General features: G+C 33.7%; 1 protein-coding gene across 1 annotated transcript in view; it reads right to left on the reverse strand.

Moving 5' to 3' along the window:
- Positions 1–11,827, reverse strand: part of LOC144443785 (arrestin domain-containing protein 2-like) — a 36,952-nt gene extending 25,125 nt beyond the window's left edge. Inside the window, exon 1 of the mRNA XM_078133330.1 lies at positions 11,623–11,827. Coding sequence (XP_077989456.1) covers positions 11,623–11,740 — 118 coding nt within the window. The 5' untranslated portion in view covers positions 11,741–11,827. The remainder of the gene's footprint in view (positions 1–11,622) is intronic.
- Between the last annotated feature and the right edge of the window lie 10,452 nt (positions 11,828–22,279).

Raw genomic sequence — 22,279 nt, forward strand, 5'->3', positions numbered from 1 at the left:
GGGTTTGAAACCGCATGAGGGCGAGTCTAAACTAAAATTGGTTACTGTTAGTGAAGCGATGACGGACGATATAAAGAAAGTAACCAGTGGTATCATTATTATTAAATGTATTAAATTAAATACTGAGGGTGAATATGATACTCTTTTAGATGGATTTTCAATAAAGTGTGAACAACGTACATTATTAACTATTGAAATTCATATTGATAATGAGAATATTAATGTTACTTTTACAGAAAATAAAGTGTTATCTAAAATAGCAGAAGCGTTAAAAAAAATGAAGTGTTATATGCAATAACACAAGGGTTAAATTTTCTAGATATCAAAACAATAACTTTGAAACGTATGATTCTTATAGATTTTAAAGTATTTTAAATTAGTATTTAATATAGATTAATTATATAAAAAATATAAAATGAATAAATCTCTCAACTTATCTCTCAAGGATCTTAAAGATTTTAAATCTATGAAAATAATCCCAGGTGTTAAATATCAGATAGAATATGAAAATAATATGTTTAAATTAAAGCCGATTCCGCCTCCAAAGCCTAAAATACCGGAGTCAGAAATTGTGATAATTGAATTAGATCATAAAAAATTGTTAGACTATTGGTAAATGAATTTTCTCATATAATAAACACGGATAAAGTAACTTTTGATAGTGATAAAAACGATTACTTTATTCAACCGGGAACTTATCATATTCAACATTTTGTAGAATCCGGTAGTATTTATAAAGATATTAACGAGACTGCAATAGTTAATTTTGATATAAAATTCGATGATAAAATTAAAATATCTCATACAACATACGTTATAAATAAACAAATTATACCAGCATCTGTGTCTCGGTTATTTAATGTTAAGAAAAGGGCTAAAGTCACTATTAGTTTTAGGGTCTTCGATCGTCGTTATTCTAAAATAACTTTTCGTTCCACTTTGATTATCAAACCTTTTAAAAATAACATTTTTACATATATAAAGTGATACCACAAAATGATTGGCCAAGTTACCACAAATGTTACCACAATACAGGATTTGAGTAATTATCTTACACGAGTATGTAGTGCATATAGACGTTCTTACAAATTTTTAAGTCGTATTAATAAAGCGATACTCATTACTAGTGGAATTATTTCAGGAACTGCCACATTAGCTATAGTTCCTGCGATACCAGTTTTTGTCAGTGCATTAGCTGCAGTTCCCATAATTGTTACAGTTGTTAATCAAAACTTAAAGCTATCGGATAAAATAACAAATTTAAAATTACAGTATCAGAATTTCAAAGAATTACTAACATATACGCAAGCAAATATTTACTCTGAAACACCTCAGGAATTTATTCAGGAAGTATTCATGAAGTCTCTTGAAATGCCAAAAGCTGCTAATTATACTCCACCTTTGGAGCGTTACTTGAAGTATTATAAACTGAATGGTTATTCAGAAATATAATAAATATAATAAATATTATTAAATATTACTTTATAGTTTATAGTTTATATAATTTACTAATATGGACCAGTATTTGCGAGACTTGTATTATAATTCTGATTTAGCATACAGCGGCATCACAAAATTGTGGCGTAAAATCAAAGAAGACAAGAAACAAAAAATGATTAAATATAAGGAATTGAAACAATGGCTGGAAGAACAAGAAGTTTACACTATGCACAAACCAGCAATTAAAAAGTTCCCTTACCGCAAAGTAATTGTTTATGGAATCGATGACCAGTGGCAAGCTGACATTGTAGAGATGAATAATGATCAGGGGTATCGTTACATCCTGACTGTTATCGATGTGTTATCGAAGTAAGCTTGGGCGATACCACTCAAATCAAAACGTGGTATTGAAATGGCTGACACATTTGAGTTAATTTTTTAAGACCGTGAACCGAATAAAATACAATTTGATGAAGGTCGGGAATTTTACAATAAGCATGTTAAAGATCTCTTTGAAAAACGTGAAATTGAGTGGTTTAGTACACGATCTGATAAAAAAGTATCGGTTGTTGAGCGTTTTAACAGGACACTTAAATCATGTATGTATAAATATTTTACTGATAAACAGACTAGAAAATGGGTTGACGTACTAGATCGATTAGTGGATGGTTATAACAATACTTATCACAATTCAATCCACATGACTCCAAAGAATGAAAATATCGTTTGTATAATTTGTATGGTGCTTATCTCACTGTTGAATATGGAACTCCGAAGTTTAATATCGGTGATACCATGAGAATTTCCACATACAAGAACGTGTTTGCCAAAGGATATCTACCAAACTACACACGTGAACCTTTCAAAATCAAACAAATTATCTTTGGTCCCGTTATTGTTTACACTCTGGAAGGTTTATCGGGTGAAGACATTGAAGGCACGTTTTATGAGCAAGAATTATCGATTGATAATATGACTAAGGAATCGAAAGACTCGAAGGAGCCGAAGGAACCGAAGGAATATAAAATTGAAAAAATATTACGTAAGAAAAAAATCAAAGGTCATGAATACGCATTGGTAAAATGGTTAGGATATGACGATAAATTCAATTCTTGGGAACCGATTGAAAATATTTAAAATATTAAAAATATTAAAAAATAGTATAATTTAATGAATAGTACAACAGTTTAGCAAAATGTTTAAAGAACATAATATAACCAAATTTTTAAACAAGTACAAAGACGTCCTTGGTTTTAATGTAGAGCTCGAATGGGACAACTTCAGAAGGAAAAATATGCACGTATTAATAGTAAATCCAGGGACAAAATTGAAAGATCAAGGTTTATATCAAATTATTTTAGCCTTTTGTAAAGAAGTCGAAAAAAAGAATTTTTTTAAACGTATTGAATTCTTAGGTTTATTTCCAGAGCCACAGGACAATCAAGAGGCTAAATTTTTTAATTAATACTGGGTTCTTAAATTAATACAAGATACTAGGAACAGACGTATATTTCAAGATAATTATGGAAATATATTAGTATGTTTTATATAGACCCTTTTATATAGAACTTGAAAAAAAATGTGGTCATTAGGATTACCAGAAATAACAAGAACGAAAACGAAGACGAAGCCACTCGTACCGGAACAGCCGCATTTGCTTCACTTTCCAAAACCATTTACGCTAACACAAAATGCTAACTATGCACTACATCAACCATTTCATAAACAGTTATCCATGGAATGTTGTCACTTACGAGATACACTCATCAACATGGATGTTTATGTAAGCGAAACTGATCGATTCAATATAAAATTGAGAGATATATTCAAAAACTACATAGTAATTCATTATAATGCAGACAGCGCCAACAAATGGTTGAAAGGTCCAAATACGCATTACTGGGATCAACAATTGAATTTTGCTGTTTGGTTAGCTACGACCGGATGCGGTGTTAGTATTCACGATCATCTGTATAATGATGATATTCCAAAACAGATTCAATCATTTTTTAGATTTCATGTGTACTTTACGATACGCCGTATATTGAATGAACTTTCTTGCCCACTACCTGATGACCCCGACACTTTTAGTAAAACCGATAATTTATATGATGTACCGTCTTATCATAGAATATGTGATGAATTCGGACTAGATTATAATACAGATTTCAGATTCACGTATGACACATCAGGAAACAATGGTATAGGGGTCGGATATGAGTGGTGGAAAAAACCATATATAAAAGAAATCCAATATAAATATCAAGATACAATGGTTGAAAACCCTGATGCTCCAGATGAGGCTCGCAGAAGTTGGCATTGGTATAAATTTCAAACTGCCGATTATAAACCATACAACTACTTTGTTTTAGAAAACAGTACAGGCTTCACACAAGCGGGTTTAGGAAGATTGAATCGATCGATCGAAGCTTATGTATATTGTGTGTTAGGAAGTCAAGCAGACACACGAGTAAGTATAGCAGACTCTGGTGGTGCCGGTCAAGAAACGAGACAAAAAATGATTTCATTACTCGAGGATGAGAAGAGAGGCATTAATGAGGACAACAGTATACCCCGTTATCAAAATGTAATTAATGCAACGAGGGTAAAGTTAGATCTAGCCATTTCTCCTTCTTTATGGTTAATCCCGAGTAAAATGATTATAAATTTGAATACGAATGTGGCGGGTTATAACAATTTCTTGCAACAGGCGACAGAAGATATGAAGTTCGGTTATAACAACACAAATAATGACGTAAAAAAATCAGCATTAAAAGAAATGGAAGGTCATGATGATCCAGTGCAACGGCTAGATGCGGTAGCAGATGGAGCAGATGTAGCAGATGTAGCAGAAGTCGAAGCAGTAGCAGTAACACAAGAGCATGACGTTGTTCATGAATATTCAATGATGGGAATAATAATCGGTGCAATATTTTTAAGTTACATATTTATATAAATATTTATAATACAATGGCTGATTTTGATCCTTTTGATATTGATCCTTTAAGGGAAAATGTAGATTATGAAGAACCTGGAGTAGACTATGAAATGACAAACTATGAACAAGATTCGTTGGATTTTTTGGCGGAAACGGAACAGGACCTCCAGGAAACATCATTCACAGACCCGATAGGTGCAGCAGATAAACTGACTGAATTAAAAAATAAAGTGTTAGAAGAAACTATTGATGCAGTTATTAAAAATACCGCCAATAGCGTTGTAGCACAACTGTACAGTTTTTAAAAATGTTTATCCATATGGTAGTCCATGCTAACAATAAGTGTTCATTTGGTGAATAACTATCCAGTTGCCTATCCAACCATGTTGCTATCTTTACGATATATGCTATCATTTGGCTGTTGCTATGGGCGTGGTCATGTTGTTAGATATATTTGCATACATTTTTGTATGTTTTTGTTCACTTGTGGATGAATTCCTGATATTATCTTTGCAATATACGTGATCATTTGGCTGTTGCCATGGGCGTGGTCTTGTTGCAGGCATATTTACATACATTTTTTTGAATGTTTATTCAATTGTCTATTAATCCCCGTTGAGTATCTTCGCAATATATGTGATCATTTGACTGTAGCTATGGGCGTGGTCTTGTTGCTAGGCACTTTTGCATACATTTTTTGAATGTTTATTCATTTGTCTTTCTAATTCTGTTGTCATCTTTGCAATATATGTGATTATTTGGCTGTTGCTATGGGCGTGGTCTTGTTGCTAGGCAAATTTACATACATTTTTTGAATGTTTAATCAATTGTCTATTAATCCCCGTTGTTATCTTCGCAATACTAGTATTTGAACGGGAATTCTATAGGACAACAAACTAATGTAATGTCTGCATTTCATGTAACAAAGATGCCTTGTGAACGTCGGTGTACACGTCTTCGTAGTATCGCATTATTCCTAGAGGATTGCATATGCCTTTTACAAGTATTCAGTAATTAAAGAGGTACTTGAGATGTGTTTTACAGCGTTATACACTAAACAATTTATTAGCTCCCGTATGGGAGGTAACGTAGCGATGTCTGTCTGTCTGTCTGTCTGTCTGTCTGTCCGTGCTGAAATTTTGTTCCACTGATATCTCAAAATGTACTTAAGCATTGTCATGCTGTAACTTAGCACTGATTAGTTTTTGGTGGGAGTGACTTGCATAATTAATGATAATTTGATGATTTATAAAAATGTGGCTATATATGCATAATGGCTGCACCAAATTCAACAAAACTTCCTAGATCTATGGATCATACAAAGATATAAAAGTACTAAAAGACGTTAACTTCAACTTGTGTCAAGTTAATTAAGAGCTAATTTGCATAATTAATTAATTAATGTTTGTAACTCAGGTTATGCATCCAGAATGACTTTATCAAATTTGATGAAACTTGCCACAGATATTGAGCATACAGAGATATGATAGTTCGTACAGAAATTAAGTGCTGTCATTTAATTTCTCATTTGCATAATTAACGTACTTTGGCAATTAGGGCCTAGACCAAGTTTGATGAAAAATTGCTAAAGTTATTGATCGAGCAAAGGTGTGATGGTACTGATTCAATTGCTAATTTACATATTTGATGAACTTTTGCAATAAGAGATATATAGCCAGGACTGTACTGAATTCAAGTGAACTTGCTACAGATATTGATTACACAAAGGTACGACAGTACAGAAAGACATTTCAAAGTCTTAGCAAGCACATTAACAACATTTCCCCTCATACAGGAGCATTTTCAGTTCATCTCTAGTTTTAGGCACAACTGAACTGAGGTTCAGTAATGCTATAGGGATCGCTCGGCGTTTGTCTGTGTGTGTGTGTGTGTGTGTGTGTGTGTGTGTGTGTGTGTGTGTGTGTGTGTGTAAACAAGTTAAAGTAAAAAAACGCTGAACCGATTGCCATGATATTTGGTGGGTCCATTACCTTGGGTGTCTAGTTGGCAAATTTTTCAAATCAAAATGATCGCATCACAGGTGTGTGATTTGGGTCAAAAATGTGATTTTTTGTGAAAAAACTTAAACTCAGAAACTACTAGGCAGATTGGTGCGAAATTTGATGGGAACATTCTTAAGGGATTGTAAAGTAAGATATGTTCATGACGGGATGATTCCATCAGTGATATGCAAATTAGGGCTAAAAATGTGTCTTTTTGGTTAAAAATCTATAATTCCAAAACTAATGAGCAGATTGGGCTTAAATTTAATGGGACTGTATCTAGGGATGTATGGACAAAGAAATATTAAGCATACCATGATTCCATGAGTGATATGCAAATTAGGTGTAAAAATGTGAATTTTTGGTCAAAAACTTATATCTCAAAAAGTACTTGGTCACCGAGTCTGAAACTTGGTGAGATGTTTCTGAGTGTTATTCTTCAAAACATTTTGACAAAATTGGCCCTAGCGACCATGACCACGCCCTTAGCAACAACTAAATGGCAGTATATTTTGGTCAAATAACAACATCACATAGTAAACAAATGAGTAAACATTCAAAAAATGTATGCAAATACCATAGCAACCATGACCACGCCCATAGCAACAGCCAAACGGTCGTGTATTTCACAAAAATAACAACAGGGATTAATAGACAATTGAATAAACGTTCAAAAAATGTATCTAAATTTGCCTAGCAACAACACCACGCCCATAGCAACAGCCAAATAATCATGTATATTGCAAAGATAACAGGAATAGAAAGACAAATGAATAAACATTCAAAAAATGTATGCAAATGTGCCTAGCAACAAGACCACGCCCATAGCAACAGCCAAATGATCACATATATTGCAAAGATAACAAAGGGGATTAATAGACAATTAAATAAACATTCAAAAAATGTATGTAAATATGCCTAGCAACAAGACCACGCCCATAGCAACAGCTAAATGATAGCATATATCGTAAAGATAGCAACATCGTTGGATAGGCAACTGGATAGTCATTCACCAAATGAACACTTATTGTTAGCATGTTAGCATTTTTAAAAACTGTACAGTTGTGCTACAGTAGTATATAAAATGGGGGTTTTGGCGCAATGAAACGACATACCCCATATTTCGCCTTTTTTACCTAAAACAAATGGCTTAATCTATATAACATTTGTGTAAACACAAAAACAACCATGTCGTTTCGCCGTAGAAATCTTTTTGAACCGATTGACATGCTCTAGCTGTTGCGACATGCTCTGATGCAAGTCTGTCTTACCCTGTCATGCCCCATCATGCTCTTATGAGTCATATATTGCGAAGATAACAACAGGGATTAATAGACAATTGATTAAACATTCAAAAAATGTATGTAAATTTGCATCTTTGTTACATGAAATGCAGACATTACATTAGTTTGTTGTCCTGTAGAATTCCCGTTCGAGTTGTTTCTCATAGTCTCTCGTGGTCTCTCTATAAAGGTAACTAAGCGTTGTCAACTTGTTGCTATGTTGATTTTAAATCGATGGTTGTTGACCAATGGCAATGTGGCGTGAGAGATAGAAATTACAGCCATACAAATAATTGTTCGAGTCTTGAGAGTTTTCTTCGATAGAAATAACATCTTTAATATCTCTACATCAGGGAATTCATCATAAAGTTGAATATTATTGTAAGACTTGTTGCCTTCACAAACGTTATTCATATAGTCAACTGTCAGTCCACAAACAAAACAGTGTGACTTATCTCCTTTGATATAATCTTGTGTCTGCGACTAGGCACACAAAGAAACAATCATATTTAGGGACTTGCTGGTTTCCATGGCCAGCCAAAGCATAGAGAATGTACTATTCACTTTTGTGTTAAATTATAAAAAGTTAAGCACACACAACATATAAAGTAGAACTCGATTGTTAACTTTATTTCAATATCGCCTTGAGCAAGAGTTTGTGGCCAAGTTGGAGCCGATGAGCGCGATGCTTAAAAAATACCGCCAATAGCATTGTAGCACAACTGTACAGTTTTTAAAAATGTTTATCCATATGTTAGTCCATGCTAACAATAGTGTTCATTTGCTGAATCCAGTTGCCTATCCAACCATATTGCTATCTTTGCAATATACGCGATCATTTGGCTGTTGCTATGGGCTTGGTCATTTTGCTAGAAATATTTGCATACATTTTTAATGTTTTTGTTCACTTGTGTATGAATTTCTGATATTATCTTTTCAACATACCGGCGTGATCATTTGGCTGTTGCTATGGGCGTGATCTTGTTGCTATACACATTTGCGTACATTTATTGAATGTTTATTCATTTGTCTTTCAATTCCTATTGTTATCTTTGCCAGGCATATTTACATACATTTTTTGAATGTTTGTTCAATAGTCTATAAATTAATACAGGCCAGCTGGGCCAGGTCAGGCCAGTCCATGCCAGGCCAGGGCCAGGTATCGACTGAATATTATTTTTGGATTCACATTCAGATCCAAAGATGTGAATCCATCTTTATATTTAGTGTAGATTTTCTCGGCAATTCGCCATCAGTTATCTTTGTTTTCAAAAATCGCCACACAATTAGTGTCTTCTGTTCTAGGAATTAAATGTCATACTCGTTCTTGTACGTACTGGGTGAGTGTAAGAGAAAAACATTTTGCCAACTGCAGACACTTTTGGAATGTTGCACACTAAAAAAAGCAAAAAGAATGTTGCACATGAAAAAAAAGCAAAAAGATGGCAGACACTTATATAACAACAAAACATCTTGGGATATTAGTCCAAATGCGTCATCCCCGAAGATAACTGGAAATCTGTCACGCTAACTCAGAGTGTAAACGTTTGGCAGTTGCGCAAAAATTGACAAAAACATCGTGAAAATTGATGCCCTCCATGTGTCCTAATTTTTTGTTAAGATGACATGTTCACATAAATGCGTTCCAGATGAAGAGATCAAAGGTTATTCAGTGGGCAATATAACATGTATAGTAATATTTTGTAGAACAGTGTGTGTAATAATAAGAATATTTCAAAGTTAGCCTTATATTCAATATGTTTTATATGAATGTTCAAGAGTGGAGCCCTCAATGGCAAGAGTCTGGGTAACCGAGACTAAAATATATGTTGCATCAAAGGTCAATGAAAGTTGTTGGAAACAATCAGGTCAGGTGATGGGTACATTCTATGCTTTGTAATTGTGGATTTCCATTATTGGGTGTGCATCTACCATTGATACTCACTTATTTGTATGCAATGTAACAAATAGGTTTTGATTTCTACTTGTCTACTACACACTCTATGACACATCTAAATGCGCATGCTCTGTGTGAGTAGTAATTAAAATTGGCAATTAATGTTTGTCAGGAAAGATATGGTTTGGACTATTTATCATAGACGTTCTCTACAGAATGTGAACATATTCGAGTACTTACATTGTTGAATTAGCATTTATAAAAGAGAAAGTGAGATTTGCCATGAAAACCAACACATATTGCAAATAAAAACAAGACGGATCTTTGGATCCGAATGTGAATGTGAATCCAAAAAAAATTATTCAGTCTATACTTGACTTGGCCTGGCCTGACCTGTACTTGTTCTGAACCTCTGTTTTCTACCAACTGATGAAATATAGTGATTGTTTACTACAAATATGACTGCCATTAAGTAAAAATTACATGAGCACCAGAAATAATGCTTGTGTATACATTTTCTTCAATATTACTTGTAAACATTATTCAAAAGAAAATGGCAATATGTAAACACTACGATTTGTCTGTGATTGGCAGGAAATGGCTTGATTATGATATTTGACCTTGAAGGTCAAGGTCTCGAAAGATAGCTTGCACACTTGAATGGAGTATCTGTATTACAGTTTTTGTGTTATGCAGTGAATATTGATTTTTAACTACAGATAAGGCCGCCATTCGGTGAAATCTGCATATGTCCCACCTAATATGTCATCTTTGTATCAGGTTTGAAAGTATTCGGATATTGCATGTCTGAGAAATGATGTATTACGGACGAACGCACGGACGGAGGGATGGAGCCCATTGTAATAGTACTCCATGCGGGGGGGGGGGGGCTAATTACATATATCGACCCCCAATTTGTTGTTTTCTGTATAAACAAACACTACAAACATTTTATATGTTAATTGCATTAATTTTTGATCATTCGAGACCAACATATAAATTCGTCGTAATCTCAGTCATAATCATTAGAAAGTAAAGGAAGTGTTCACCACTCGGTCAGTTCACCCAGTACCCGAAGAGTCAGTACATCATTCTCTTCAAAGGTGCCACTTTCACTGGCAAATGTATATACAACATTACATCATATATTGCAGACAATAATTGACACATGCTGAATCATACGTAGTCTGGGACTAAGGATAGTTTGCTATTACTATCACACACACATATTTGTTATTAAATCCATTGACAACTTGGTTGTATTTAATAGTTCATATCAAGGGATCAACAAGACAGTCAGCGGTTAATTAACAACATTCTCATTTACGAGAATGTTACAATTTTGCGAGCCGACGACGACATGATGATTTAAGAGTTAAAAGGATGTTCTTTGTTGAAATCTTTTAGCGCAGTGTCGATTTAATAGCAAGATTCTATTTAGCATTGTATCGATTGACGCAGGCTTTATCTCTGGGGCCTTGTCTTATCCACTATATACCCTTGACACAATATATTCCTTGACCAATTGTTCATCAAATCATATATTCACACTTTTTGTACTCTCTGTGGACAGCGTTTCGCCGTCTTTTGATATGTAGCCGCAGTGTTAAAGTTGGTTGATATTAAGTACTGAAGGGACACACCAAGAGAGCAACTATGTCCTTTTCTCTGCCGCCCCAAATAGCTTTAGTGGTATCCAGTATCATGCTTATAATGTAATTATGTTCCCAGGCACCAATTCGACGCTTTATATATGTTGAGCGATGGACGACTTGCATCACAGGGTAGATCGAGTTTTATTTATACGCGCTGTATGATTGTATAGCATATGGATGGAACTGTGATGGTCATGTGTTAAATCACACAAGGCAATTCTATCAAATTAAAACCATTCGAGCATTGTCGCCATCGAAAGAGTTATCAGGTCTATTTAGAAGACGTTAGGAAACGTTGTGACGTCAGATGGTGAAAGTAGAGCATACTAGCAATAGAGTTATTAATCAAGTCATATTAATAAAATTGTGATACATGATGATGGGCCTCATTTAGACTCATACGTACCTTTACATGGAAAGGACTGCGATAACTCTACAATAACTCTACCGGCAACCACATCACCAGCACTGAAAACATCCCGGTTATCATCAAGGGCGATGCGAAATGTCTTTATAGGCGGCATCGTCAAGACTTGAATTAACGAAGCTCTTTTATGTACTTATTCCCCACAACTGACTCAGTAACATGACCTCACTATCTCAGGATAGTCCTGTGCTAGGCCGCTATAACTATGTATGGAATGTATTCGGCAGCTGACTCCCTATCGGCCTTCTTCATTTTATTAACACTCATACGCATGTCTATAAAACTGTAATTGTATGCGTAAATTTATGATACATTTGGTGGAGCCACTGATTTATAGATCAGTTTGTTAGTCTTTTAATTACTACATGATTGATTATCACTATATTAACTGTTGCAGCAATTTAGATATGAAATATTCATTCGATTGCCATGACTACTACTGTTATCACAATAAATCCTGTGCGATCGAAGTCAAAGCAAAGTTGACCTCGTCCAGGATGGTTCAGTGTATGCTACTCCTGTCGATATATCACCTTTCAATTTTTTATGAACAGAAAGTTACACGGATAATGAGTTAACGAATCAACACGTGACAAATTAAGTGAAAACCCGATACTGTCATTCATTATCGTTAAACTCATTGCTAAACAATTAATTGTTACTGTATGAACCTGCCAGTGCGGCAAAAGTCAGTCGAGTCTGGTCACAGTAGCTTGTGGGCTATTTAAATATTCCAATCAAGTCATAATTCCGGTCACAGTAGCTTGTGGGCTATTTAAATATTCCAATCAAGGATAGTCATAATTCCGGTCACAGTAGCTTGTGGGCTATTTAAATATTCTAATCAAGGATAGTCATAATTCAGGTCACAGTAGCTTGTGGGCTATTTAAATATTCCAATCAAGGATAGTCATAATTCCGGTCACAGTAGCTTGTGGGCTATTTAAATATTCTAATCAAGGATAGTCATAATTCAGGTCACAGTAGCTTGTGGGCTATTTAAATATTCCAATCAAGGATAGTCATAATACAAAACATGGCGTTATTAGGTATTTACGAATATACCGTAAACGGTATTTGCACATATAAAGCAATATTTCTTTTATAAACAAACATCGGTGATGGTATATTTTGAAGAAAAAAAATCGTAAACACTTAACATACTTTTAGCACATCAGTACAATATCATTCAGTACAATATAAAATTATCTATAGTATAAATATGTATCAGCAGGTATACGTTTTGTCACTTTAACGCACGTAAAACTCACGTATGCCTCTATCCAATGCTCTTTAATTTATTTCACCTACGTTTCTATTGGGGATTTCCGATCCCTCAGTTTGACAGGCAAACGAGCCGTTTATACAAGAGCAACACGGGTACAATAATTATTTTGTGCATTGTTTTAATTTGTATTTAGTGCATCGCTCACCGTTCAACATCTTCTATACCTAGGTACCCCCCCCCTCCCAAGCGGGGTGGTTCTCGGTATGGTAATGGATACAGGTGTACCCTAGTGGATTAAATTTACGACCACAAAGGCCACAGAAATTCAAAAACTCAAAAATTTCAAAAATTGAAAATGGGCGAGATGTTTTCAGAAAATCTCGGTAAATATTGAAAGCAACTTGGAAATTACGTTGTCCACAATGTGGGGTCAAAGGTCGTACATGCGTTGGGGGGGGGGGGGGGTTTCAAACCTCTACACATTGCTTAAAAATCAAGTACTCTACACTGGTCAGAAAAGGGCTTCAAAAGATCGGTACATATGTATATACCTTTACAGTGTGAGTACCCCGTGGGTAACATCGCGTCTTATAACCTTTTCGTCTAAACATTATAATGTTTGCTATTGTTTCTCAGAGCTAGTTATCATGTTCTATGACTATGTGTCCTTATGATCCCTCTCTGTTTGCTTTGTACATAAACAACTTATATTTTCCGGGTTATCTTCTGTTTGTTTTGTACGTAAACAACTGATATTCTCCGGGTTGTCTTCTGTTTGTTTTGTACATAAAAACAACAACATATTTTCCGGGTCGTCTTCTATTTGTTTTGTACATAAACAACTTATTTTTTTACGGGTTATCTTCTGTTTGTTTTGTACGTAAACAACATATATTTCCGGGTTGTCTTCTGTTTGTTTTGTACATAAACAACTTATATTTTACGGGTTATCTTCTGTTTGTTTTGTATGTAAACAACTAATATTTTACTGGTTATCTCCTGTTTCTTTAGTACGTAAACAACTTATATTTTACTAATTATCTTCTGTTTGTTTTGTACATAAACAATTTATATTTTTACGGGTTATCTTCTGTTTGTTTTGTACGTAAACAACATACATTTTCCGGGTTGTCTTCTGTTTGTTTTGTACATAAACAACTTATATTTTCCGAGTTGTCTTCTGTTTGTTTTGTACGTAAACAACTCATATCTTACGGGTTATCTCCTGTTTGTTTTGTACATAAACAACTTATATCTTACGGGTTATCTTCTGTTTGTTTTGTACATAAACAACTTATATTTTCCGAGTTGTCTTCTGTTTGTTTTGTACATAAACAACTCATATCTTACGGGTTATCGTCTGTTTGTTTTGTACGTAAACAACTCATATCTTACGGGTTATCTTCTGTTTGTTTTGTACATAAACAACTTATATTTTACGGGTTATCTTCTGTTTGTTTTGTACATAAACAACTTATATTTTCTGAGTTGTCTTCTGTTTGTTTTGTACATATTAAAACAACTCATATCTTACGGGTTATCGTCTGTTTGTTTTGTACGTAAACAACTCATATCTTACGGGTTATCTTCTGTTTGTTTTGTACATAAACAACATATTTTTCGGGTTATCTTTTGATTTTTTGTACATAAACAACTTTTATTTTACGGGTTATCTTCTGTTTGTTTTGTACATAAACAACTTATATTTTAGGGTTATCTTCTGTTTGTTTTGTACATAAACAACTTATATTTTAGAGTTATCTTCTGTTTGTTTTGTACATAAACAACTCATATCTTACGGGTTATCTTCTGTTTGTTTTGTACATAAACAACTTATATTTTAGAGTTATCTTCTGTGTTGTACGTAAACAACTTGTCATATTTTATGGTTTATCTTCTGTTTATATTGTACGTGAACGATTTGTTGTGTTTCATTCAGTGTTATCTATGTATATGTTGACACTAAACTATAAACGATGTGTTGATTCAGGTTGGGCCGTCATAATCCAAGAACTGGACTAAAAAACTCCCTTATAGGATTTTTATAATAATAATAATAATAATAATAATAATAATAATAATAATAATAATAATAATAATAACAACAATAATAATAATAATAATATTATTATTATTGTTATTATTATTATTATTATAACAATTATTATTATTTAGTACAATTATTACTCAGCAGTGTATACTGCAAGTTAGACTGTCGACAGTCGTTCGTGCTATTTTGCTACGTTTTATCTAAAACTAAAGTCGTCGCCTCGCTCCGATCCGGAACATTATTATAACCACGTACTGATGGGCGTGGTCATAGTTGCTAGGGTATTTGCATTCATTTTTTGAACGTTTTCTCATTTGCCTACTAGATGATGTTGTTATTTGACCAAAATATACTGCTATTTGGTTGTTGCGTGGTCATGGTCGCTAGGGCCAATTTTCTCAAAATGTTTTGAAGAAAATCTACAGAATAACACTTTCAGAAACTTCTCACCAAGTTTCACACTCGGTGAGCAAGTACTTTTTGAGAACTAAGTTTTTGACCAAAAATGAACATTTTTACACCTAATTTGCATATCACTCATGGAATCATTGTATGCTTAATATTTCTTCACCCATACATCCCTAAATGGTTTCCCATTAAATTTCAGCCCAATCTGCTCAATAGTTTTGGAATTATAGATTTTTAACCTAAAAGACACATTTTTAGCCCTAATTTGCATATCACTGATGGAATCATCATGTCATGAACAAATCTTACTTTACACCCCCTTAACAATGTTCCCACCAAATTTTGCACCAATCTGCCCAGTAGTTTCTGAGTTTAAGTTTTTTGACCAAAAATCACATTTTTTGACCCAATTCACACACCTGTTATGCGATCATTTTGATTTGAACAATTTCCCAACATGGAAATTGCTTAATATTTCTTCATCCATACATCCCTAGATGGTTTCCCATTAAATTTCAGCCCAATCTGAAATGGACCCACCAAATGGACCCACCAGGTAATGGACCCACCAAATATCATGGCAATCGGTTCAGCGGTTTTTGACTTTAAGTTGTTCACACACACACACACACACACACACACACACACACACACACACACACACACACACACACACACACACACACAGACGCCGGGCGATCCCTATAGCACTACTGAACCTCAGTTCAGTTGTGCTAAAAACAACACACACACACACACACACACACACACACACACACACACACAGACAGACGCCGGGCGATCCCTATAGCACTACTGAACCTCAGTTCAGTTGTGCTAAAAACAAGGGGTAGCAAGAACAGAAAGAGGTGACATGACATAAAAGGCAAACACAGAAATAAAAACAACAAATTTTAAACAGGAAAAATTATTAAAAACACGCAGCCTGACCTATATATTGACCTCCATATAATTAGTGTATAGTGAGGGCACGCCACTCAACAAAATCTTGACAATTTTCCCATAGTGATTAAATCCAACCTATGGTAACACTCAAAAATATTATCGGAACAATTGCTGGACGAATCGGGAATGACTTAGCTAATGATATCAGAAAAGAAAGCTAAATATATTTCTATTTTGATTGACGCGACACTGATAGAGCTATGCAGGAGGTTGAAATAGTCTACATGCGTCGAGTAGACAAACCGACTTGTAAACTCGTGGTGAATTTAGTGGGACAGAAGGAAGTTCAACACGCGCATGCCGATAGTAGTGTTAGTGCAACAAAAACTATATGTGACAAAGTTGATGAAAGTTGGAAGCAGGATTTAGAGTAGATGGTACGTCTGTCGGTTGAAATAGGAATGTATACACTTTACCCAGTGACGAAGTAGGGCAGTAATACCGTGCGGTATCACTTCACTGTATTAAAGTTGTTAAACTGTTACGATGCTTACCATGAAGTATGTAAACTTTCTGATGTGTAATTATAGCAATGTTATGTGGGTTTCAATCTCGTTTATTATTTGCCATTGAAATGGGTGTGCATATACCGCGTATGTAGGGGATCACAAAAACCGAGTGAAGTCGAGGACGACAAAAGCGTTCCTGTGCTGAGAATAGGAGGCGGGCATTTGAACAACATTTTTGACAACTAACTTTCATTGGGACTCGGAAAATCACATATATAGAGTTAAATTTCTTGCATAAATCATGAAATTGCAAGACTATACCCTTACGGAAGGCATTCAGTTTAAATCTGGTTTGAACTGTTATCCTCATGTAGGCAGTACAGGTGTATATCAAAACGAAATCAGAATGATTTTGGAACAACTTTTATCCATCTGCGATCTGCATTTTTAAATGAGTCATAGGATATTGATAGTTTACCATTTGTATTAGTGTTATGTTTGTCTCAGCATTGTATCCTTTTAGCATCATGTGTATTTTGAATCGTTTGATTTATCTTTTACTTTAATTTATTTTCACTCGCATTTCCTTTGCTACGTTTTATCCAATCTTTTGGCGAATTATAGTATACATTACTTGCCGATTTATAGTATGCATTACTTGGTGAGTTATATTATGCATTACTTGGTGAGTTATAGTATGTATTACTTCGTGAGTTATAGTATGCATTACTTCGTGAGTTATAGTATGCATTACTTGGTGAGTTATAGTATGCATTACTTGGTGAGTTATAGTATGTATTACTTCGTGAGTTATAGTATGTATTACTTGGTGAGTTATAGTATGCATTACTTGGTGAGTTATAGTATGCATTACTTGGTGAGTTATAGTATGTATTACTTGGTGAGTTATAGTATGCATTAATTGGTGAGTTATAGTATGCATTATTTGGTGAGTTATAGTATGCATTACTTGGTGAGTTATAGTATGAATTACTTGGTGAGTTATAGTATGCATTACTTGGCGAGTTATAGTATGTATTACTTGGCGAGTTATAGTATGTATTACTTGGCGAGTTATAGTATGTATATTACTTGGTGAGTTATAGTATGTATTACTTGGTGAGTTATAGTATGTATTACTTGGTGAGTTATATATATAGTATGCATTACTTGGTGAGTTCTAGTATGCATTACTTGGTGAGTTATAGTATGCATTACTTGGTGAGTTCTAGTATGCATTACTTGGTGAGTTCTAGTATGCATTACTTGGTGAGTTATAGTATGTATTACTTGGTGAGTTATAGTATGTATTACTTGGTGAGTTATAGTATGTATTACTTGGTGACAAATACAAAGTAAATCTATAGATGTCAAAAAATCCATTTATTGCTTAATGTATATATTACAATGACTATACAGTCTGTAAGTATATTTTCAAATGTGCATAGATAATTAATATATAGTTATTAGTATATCTCACTGTATCAAGTTAGTAATATCAATTCTCATATTTGCTTGAAGTGTGTTTTGTTTGTGTTAAATGCCATAACAGTATCAAAGACATTAATCTGTCTATATAACATATGTACTGAAAGGGAGTAGTCTAGTAATCATTATATGTCAACTAACTACCAAAGTCATTAAAAGTCAAAATTTCTTAGGTCGCCCTCAAATGGTTACAACCTGCCATTATCCAGCAGCAAATCAGACCAATCAGATAGTTCCTTTTATACTCTCAGTATATTGACTATTTTTCCAACAGGGCTGCTTCTCCCAAATTTAACTTTGAAGATGCTGAAAAGTGCTTTGACATCAAAACGTTGATATATTTTCAAGTGCTTTGACATCAAAAACGTTGATACATTTTCAAATGCTTTGACAGCAAAACGTTGATACATTTCCAAAAGCTTTGACATCAAAACGTTACATTTTCAAATGTTTTGACATCTAAACGTTGATACATTTCCAAAAGCTTTGACATCAAAACGTTACATTTTCAAATGTTTTGACATCTAAACGTTGATACATTTTCAAAAGGAACACATTCAAAATAATCACTTCAGTGGAAAGGATGAGTTTGTTATAAACAGTACATAGAATAAAGACATGACACTGGGCACTGATTTGTCTATGGTAGCAAATCAGGTTATCATTTGAGATTGATCTAACATATATGAGTTTCAATGACTTTCTTTCAAGGCAGTTGACAAATAGAGTGATATATATATCATGCATTCATTATTCAAGATGATATAACGGATGATATGCAAATGTGACCATTTATAGAAAATCAGCTATATGAATTCTTTGAACATCAGACTGCATTCATGGTTGTTGATACCAGACTGCATTCATGGTTGTTGATACCAGACTGCATTCATGGTTGTTGATACCAGACTGCATTCATGGTTGTTGATACCAGACTGCATTCATGGTTGTTGATACCAGACTACATTCATGGTTGTTGATACCAGACTGCATTCATGGTTGTTGATACCAGACTGCATTCATGGTTGTTGATACCAGACTGCATTCATGGTTGTTGATATGACTGAGTTCATGGTTGTTGATACCAGACTGCACTCATGGTTGTTGATACCAGACTGCATTCATGGTTGTTGATAACAGACTGCATTCATGGTTGTTGATACCAGACTGCATTCATGGTTGTTGATACCAGACTGCATTCATGGTTGTTGATATGACTGAGTTCATGGTTGTTGATACCAGACTGCATTCATGGTTGTTGATACCAGACTGCATTCATGGTTGTTGATACCAGACTGCATTCATGGTTGTTGATACCAGACTGCATTCATGGTTGTTGATACCAGACTGCATTCATGGTTGTTGATACCAGACTGCATTCATGGTTGTTGATATGACTGAGTTCATGGTTGTTGATACCAGACTGCATTCATGGTTGTTGATACCAGACTGCATTCATGGTTGTTGATACCAGACTGCATTCATGGTTGTTGATACCAGACTGCATTCATGGTTGTTGATATGACTGAGCTCATGGCTGTTGATACCAGACTGCACTCATGGTTGTTGATATGACTGAGTTCATGGTTGTTGATACCAGACTGCATTCATGGTTGTTGATACCAGACTGCATTCATGGTTGTTGATACCAAACTGCATTCATGGTTGTTGATACCAGACTGCATTCATGGTTGTTGATAACAGACTGCATTCATGGTTGTTGATACCAGACTGCATTCATGGTTGTTGATATGACTGAGCTCATGGCTGTTGATACCAGACTGCATTCATGGTTGTTGATATGACTGAGTTCATGGTTGTTGATACCAGACTGCATTCATGGTTGTTGATACCAGACTGCATTCATGGTTGTTGATACCAAACTGCATTCATGGTTGTTGATACCAGACTGCATTCATGGTTGTTGATAACAGACTGCATTCATGGTTGTTGATACCAGACTGCATTCATGGTTGTTGATATGACTGAGCTCATGGCTGTTGATACCAGACTGCATTCATGGTTGTTGATATGACTGAGTTCATGGTTGTTGATACCAGACTGCATTCATGGTTGTTGATACCAGACTGCATTAATGGTTGTTGTTTGACAGTTAGACTGCATTCATGGATTCTGACAATCTTGCTTGTTGAAGAACTAAATTTAAGACTTTTTGCTTTGATTTAATTTAATTATATCATGTAGCAGTTGTAGCACTGCAGTTATGCATATTAAAATAGAAATGAATTCACACTGATTACTAACATTTACATATAAATTAAAATAAAATGATACTCAATTAAATAAAATCAAGTTTCCAAATATGGCATACACAATATGTTACGTATACAATAATATATCTCTCGATTTCAAATTTGGTGTAGTTCATCAAAAATGTCTACTTGGTGGTGGTGATGTTTTTAACTATTAATAAACACTACTTTTAATTTTCTGTTGTGCACAATTAATTTTAATATTTACTCTCACTGATGTGTGCATTAGTTTTAGTCATTGATGTTGTGCACATTAAATTTACTGTCACTAATGTTGCGTAATTAAATTTACAGTAACTGATGTTTTGTAATTAATTTTAGTCACTGATGTTTTGTAATTAATTTTACAGTCATTGATGTTGTGTAATTAAATTTACAGTCATTGATGTTGTGTAATTAAATTTATAGATACTGATGTTTTATAATTAATTTTACAGTCATTGATGTTGTGTAATAAATTTTACAGTCACTGATGTTTTGTAATAAATTTACAGTCACTGATGTTTTGTAATTAAATTTACAGTAACTGATGTTTTGTAATAAAATTTACAGTAACTGATGTTTTGTAATTAAATTTACAGTCACTGATGTTTTGTAATTAAATTTACAGTAACTGATGTTTTGTAATTAAATTTAGTCACTGATGTTGTGTAATTAAATTTACTGTCACTGATGTTGTGTAATTAAATTTAGTCACTGATGTTTTGTAATTAAATTTACAGTAACTGATGTTTTGTAATTAAATTTACAGTAACTGATGTTTTGTAATTAAATTTACAGTCACTGATGTTTTGTAATTAAATTTACAGTAACTGATGTTTTGTAATTAAATTTAGTTACTGATGTGTAATTAAATTTACTGTCACTGATGTTGTGTAATTAAATTTAGTCACTGATGTTTTGTAATTAAATTTACAGTCACTGATGTTTTGTAATTAAATTTACTGTCACTGATGTTGTGTAATTAAATTTACTCACTGATGTTTTGTAATTAAATTTACAGTCACTGATGTTTTGTAATTAAATTTAGTCACTGATGTGTAATTAAATTTACAGTCACTGATGTTTTGTAATTAAATTTACAGTAACTGATGTTTTGTAATTAAATTTACAGTAACTGATGTTTTGTAATTAAATTTAGTCACTGATGTTGTGTAATTAAATTTACAGTCACTGATGTTGTGTAATTAAATTTACAGTCACTATTGTTGTGTAATTAAATTTACAGTCACTGATGTTTTGTAATTAAATTTACAGTCATTGTTGTGTAATTAAATTTACTGTCACTGATGTTGTGCAATTAAATTTACAGTCACTGATGTTTTGTAATTAAATTTACAGTAACTGATGTTGTGTAATTAAATTTACAGTCATTGATGTTGTGTAATTAAATTTACAGTAACTGATGTTGTGTAATTAAATTTAGTCATTGATGTTTTGTAATTAAATTTACAGTCACTGATGTTGTGTAATTAAATTTACAGTCACTGATGTTGTGTAATTAAATTTACAGTCACTGATGTTGTGTAATTAAATTTACAGTCACTAATGTTGTGTAATTAAATTTACAGTCACTGATGTTGTGTAATTAAATTTACAGTCATTGATGTTGTGTAATTAAATTTACAGTAACTGATGTTGTGTAATTAAATTTAGTCATTGATGTTTTGTAATTAAATTTACAGTCACTGATGTTTTGTAATTAAATTTAGTCACTGATGTTGTGTAATTAAATTTACAGTCACTGATGTTGTGTAATTAAATTTACAGTCAC

This window comes from Glandiceps talaboti, chromosome 12 (assembly GCF_964340395.1).
Source record: "Glandiceps talaboti chromosome 12, keGlaTala1.1, whole genome shotgun sequence".
Taxonomy (NCBI): Eukaryota; Metazoa; Hemichordata; class Enteropneusta; family Spengelidae; genus Glandiceps; species Glandiceps talaboti.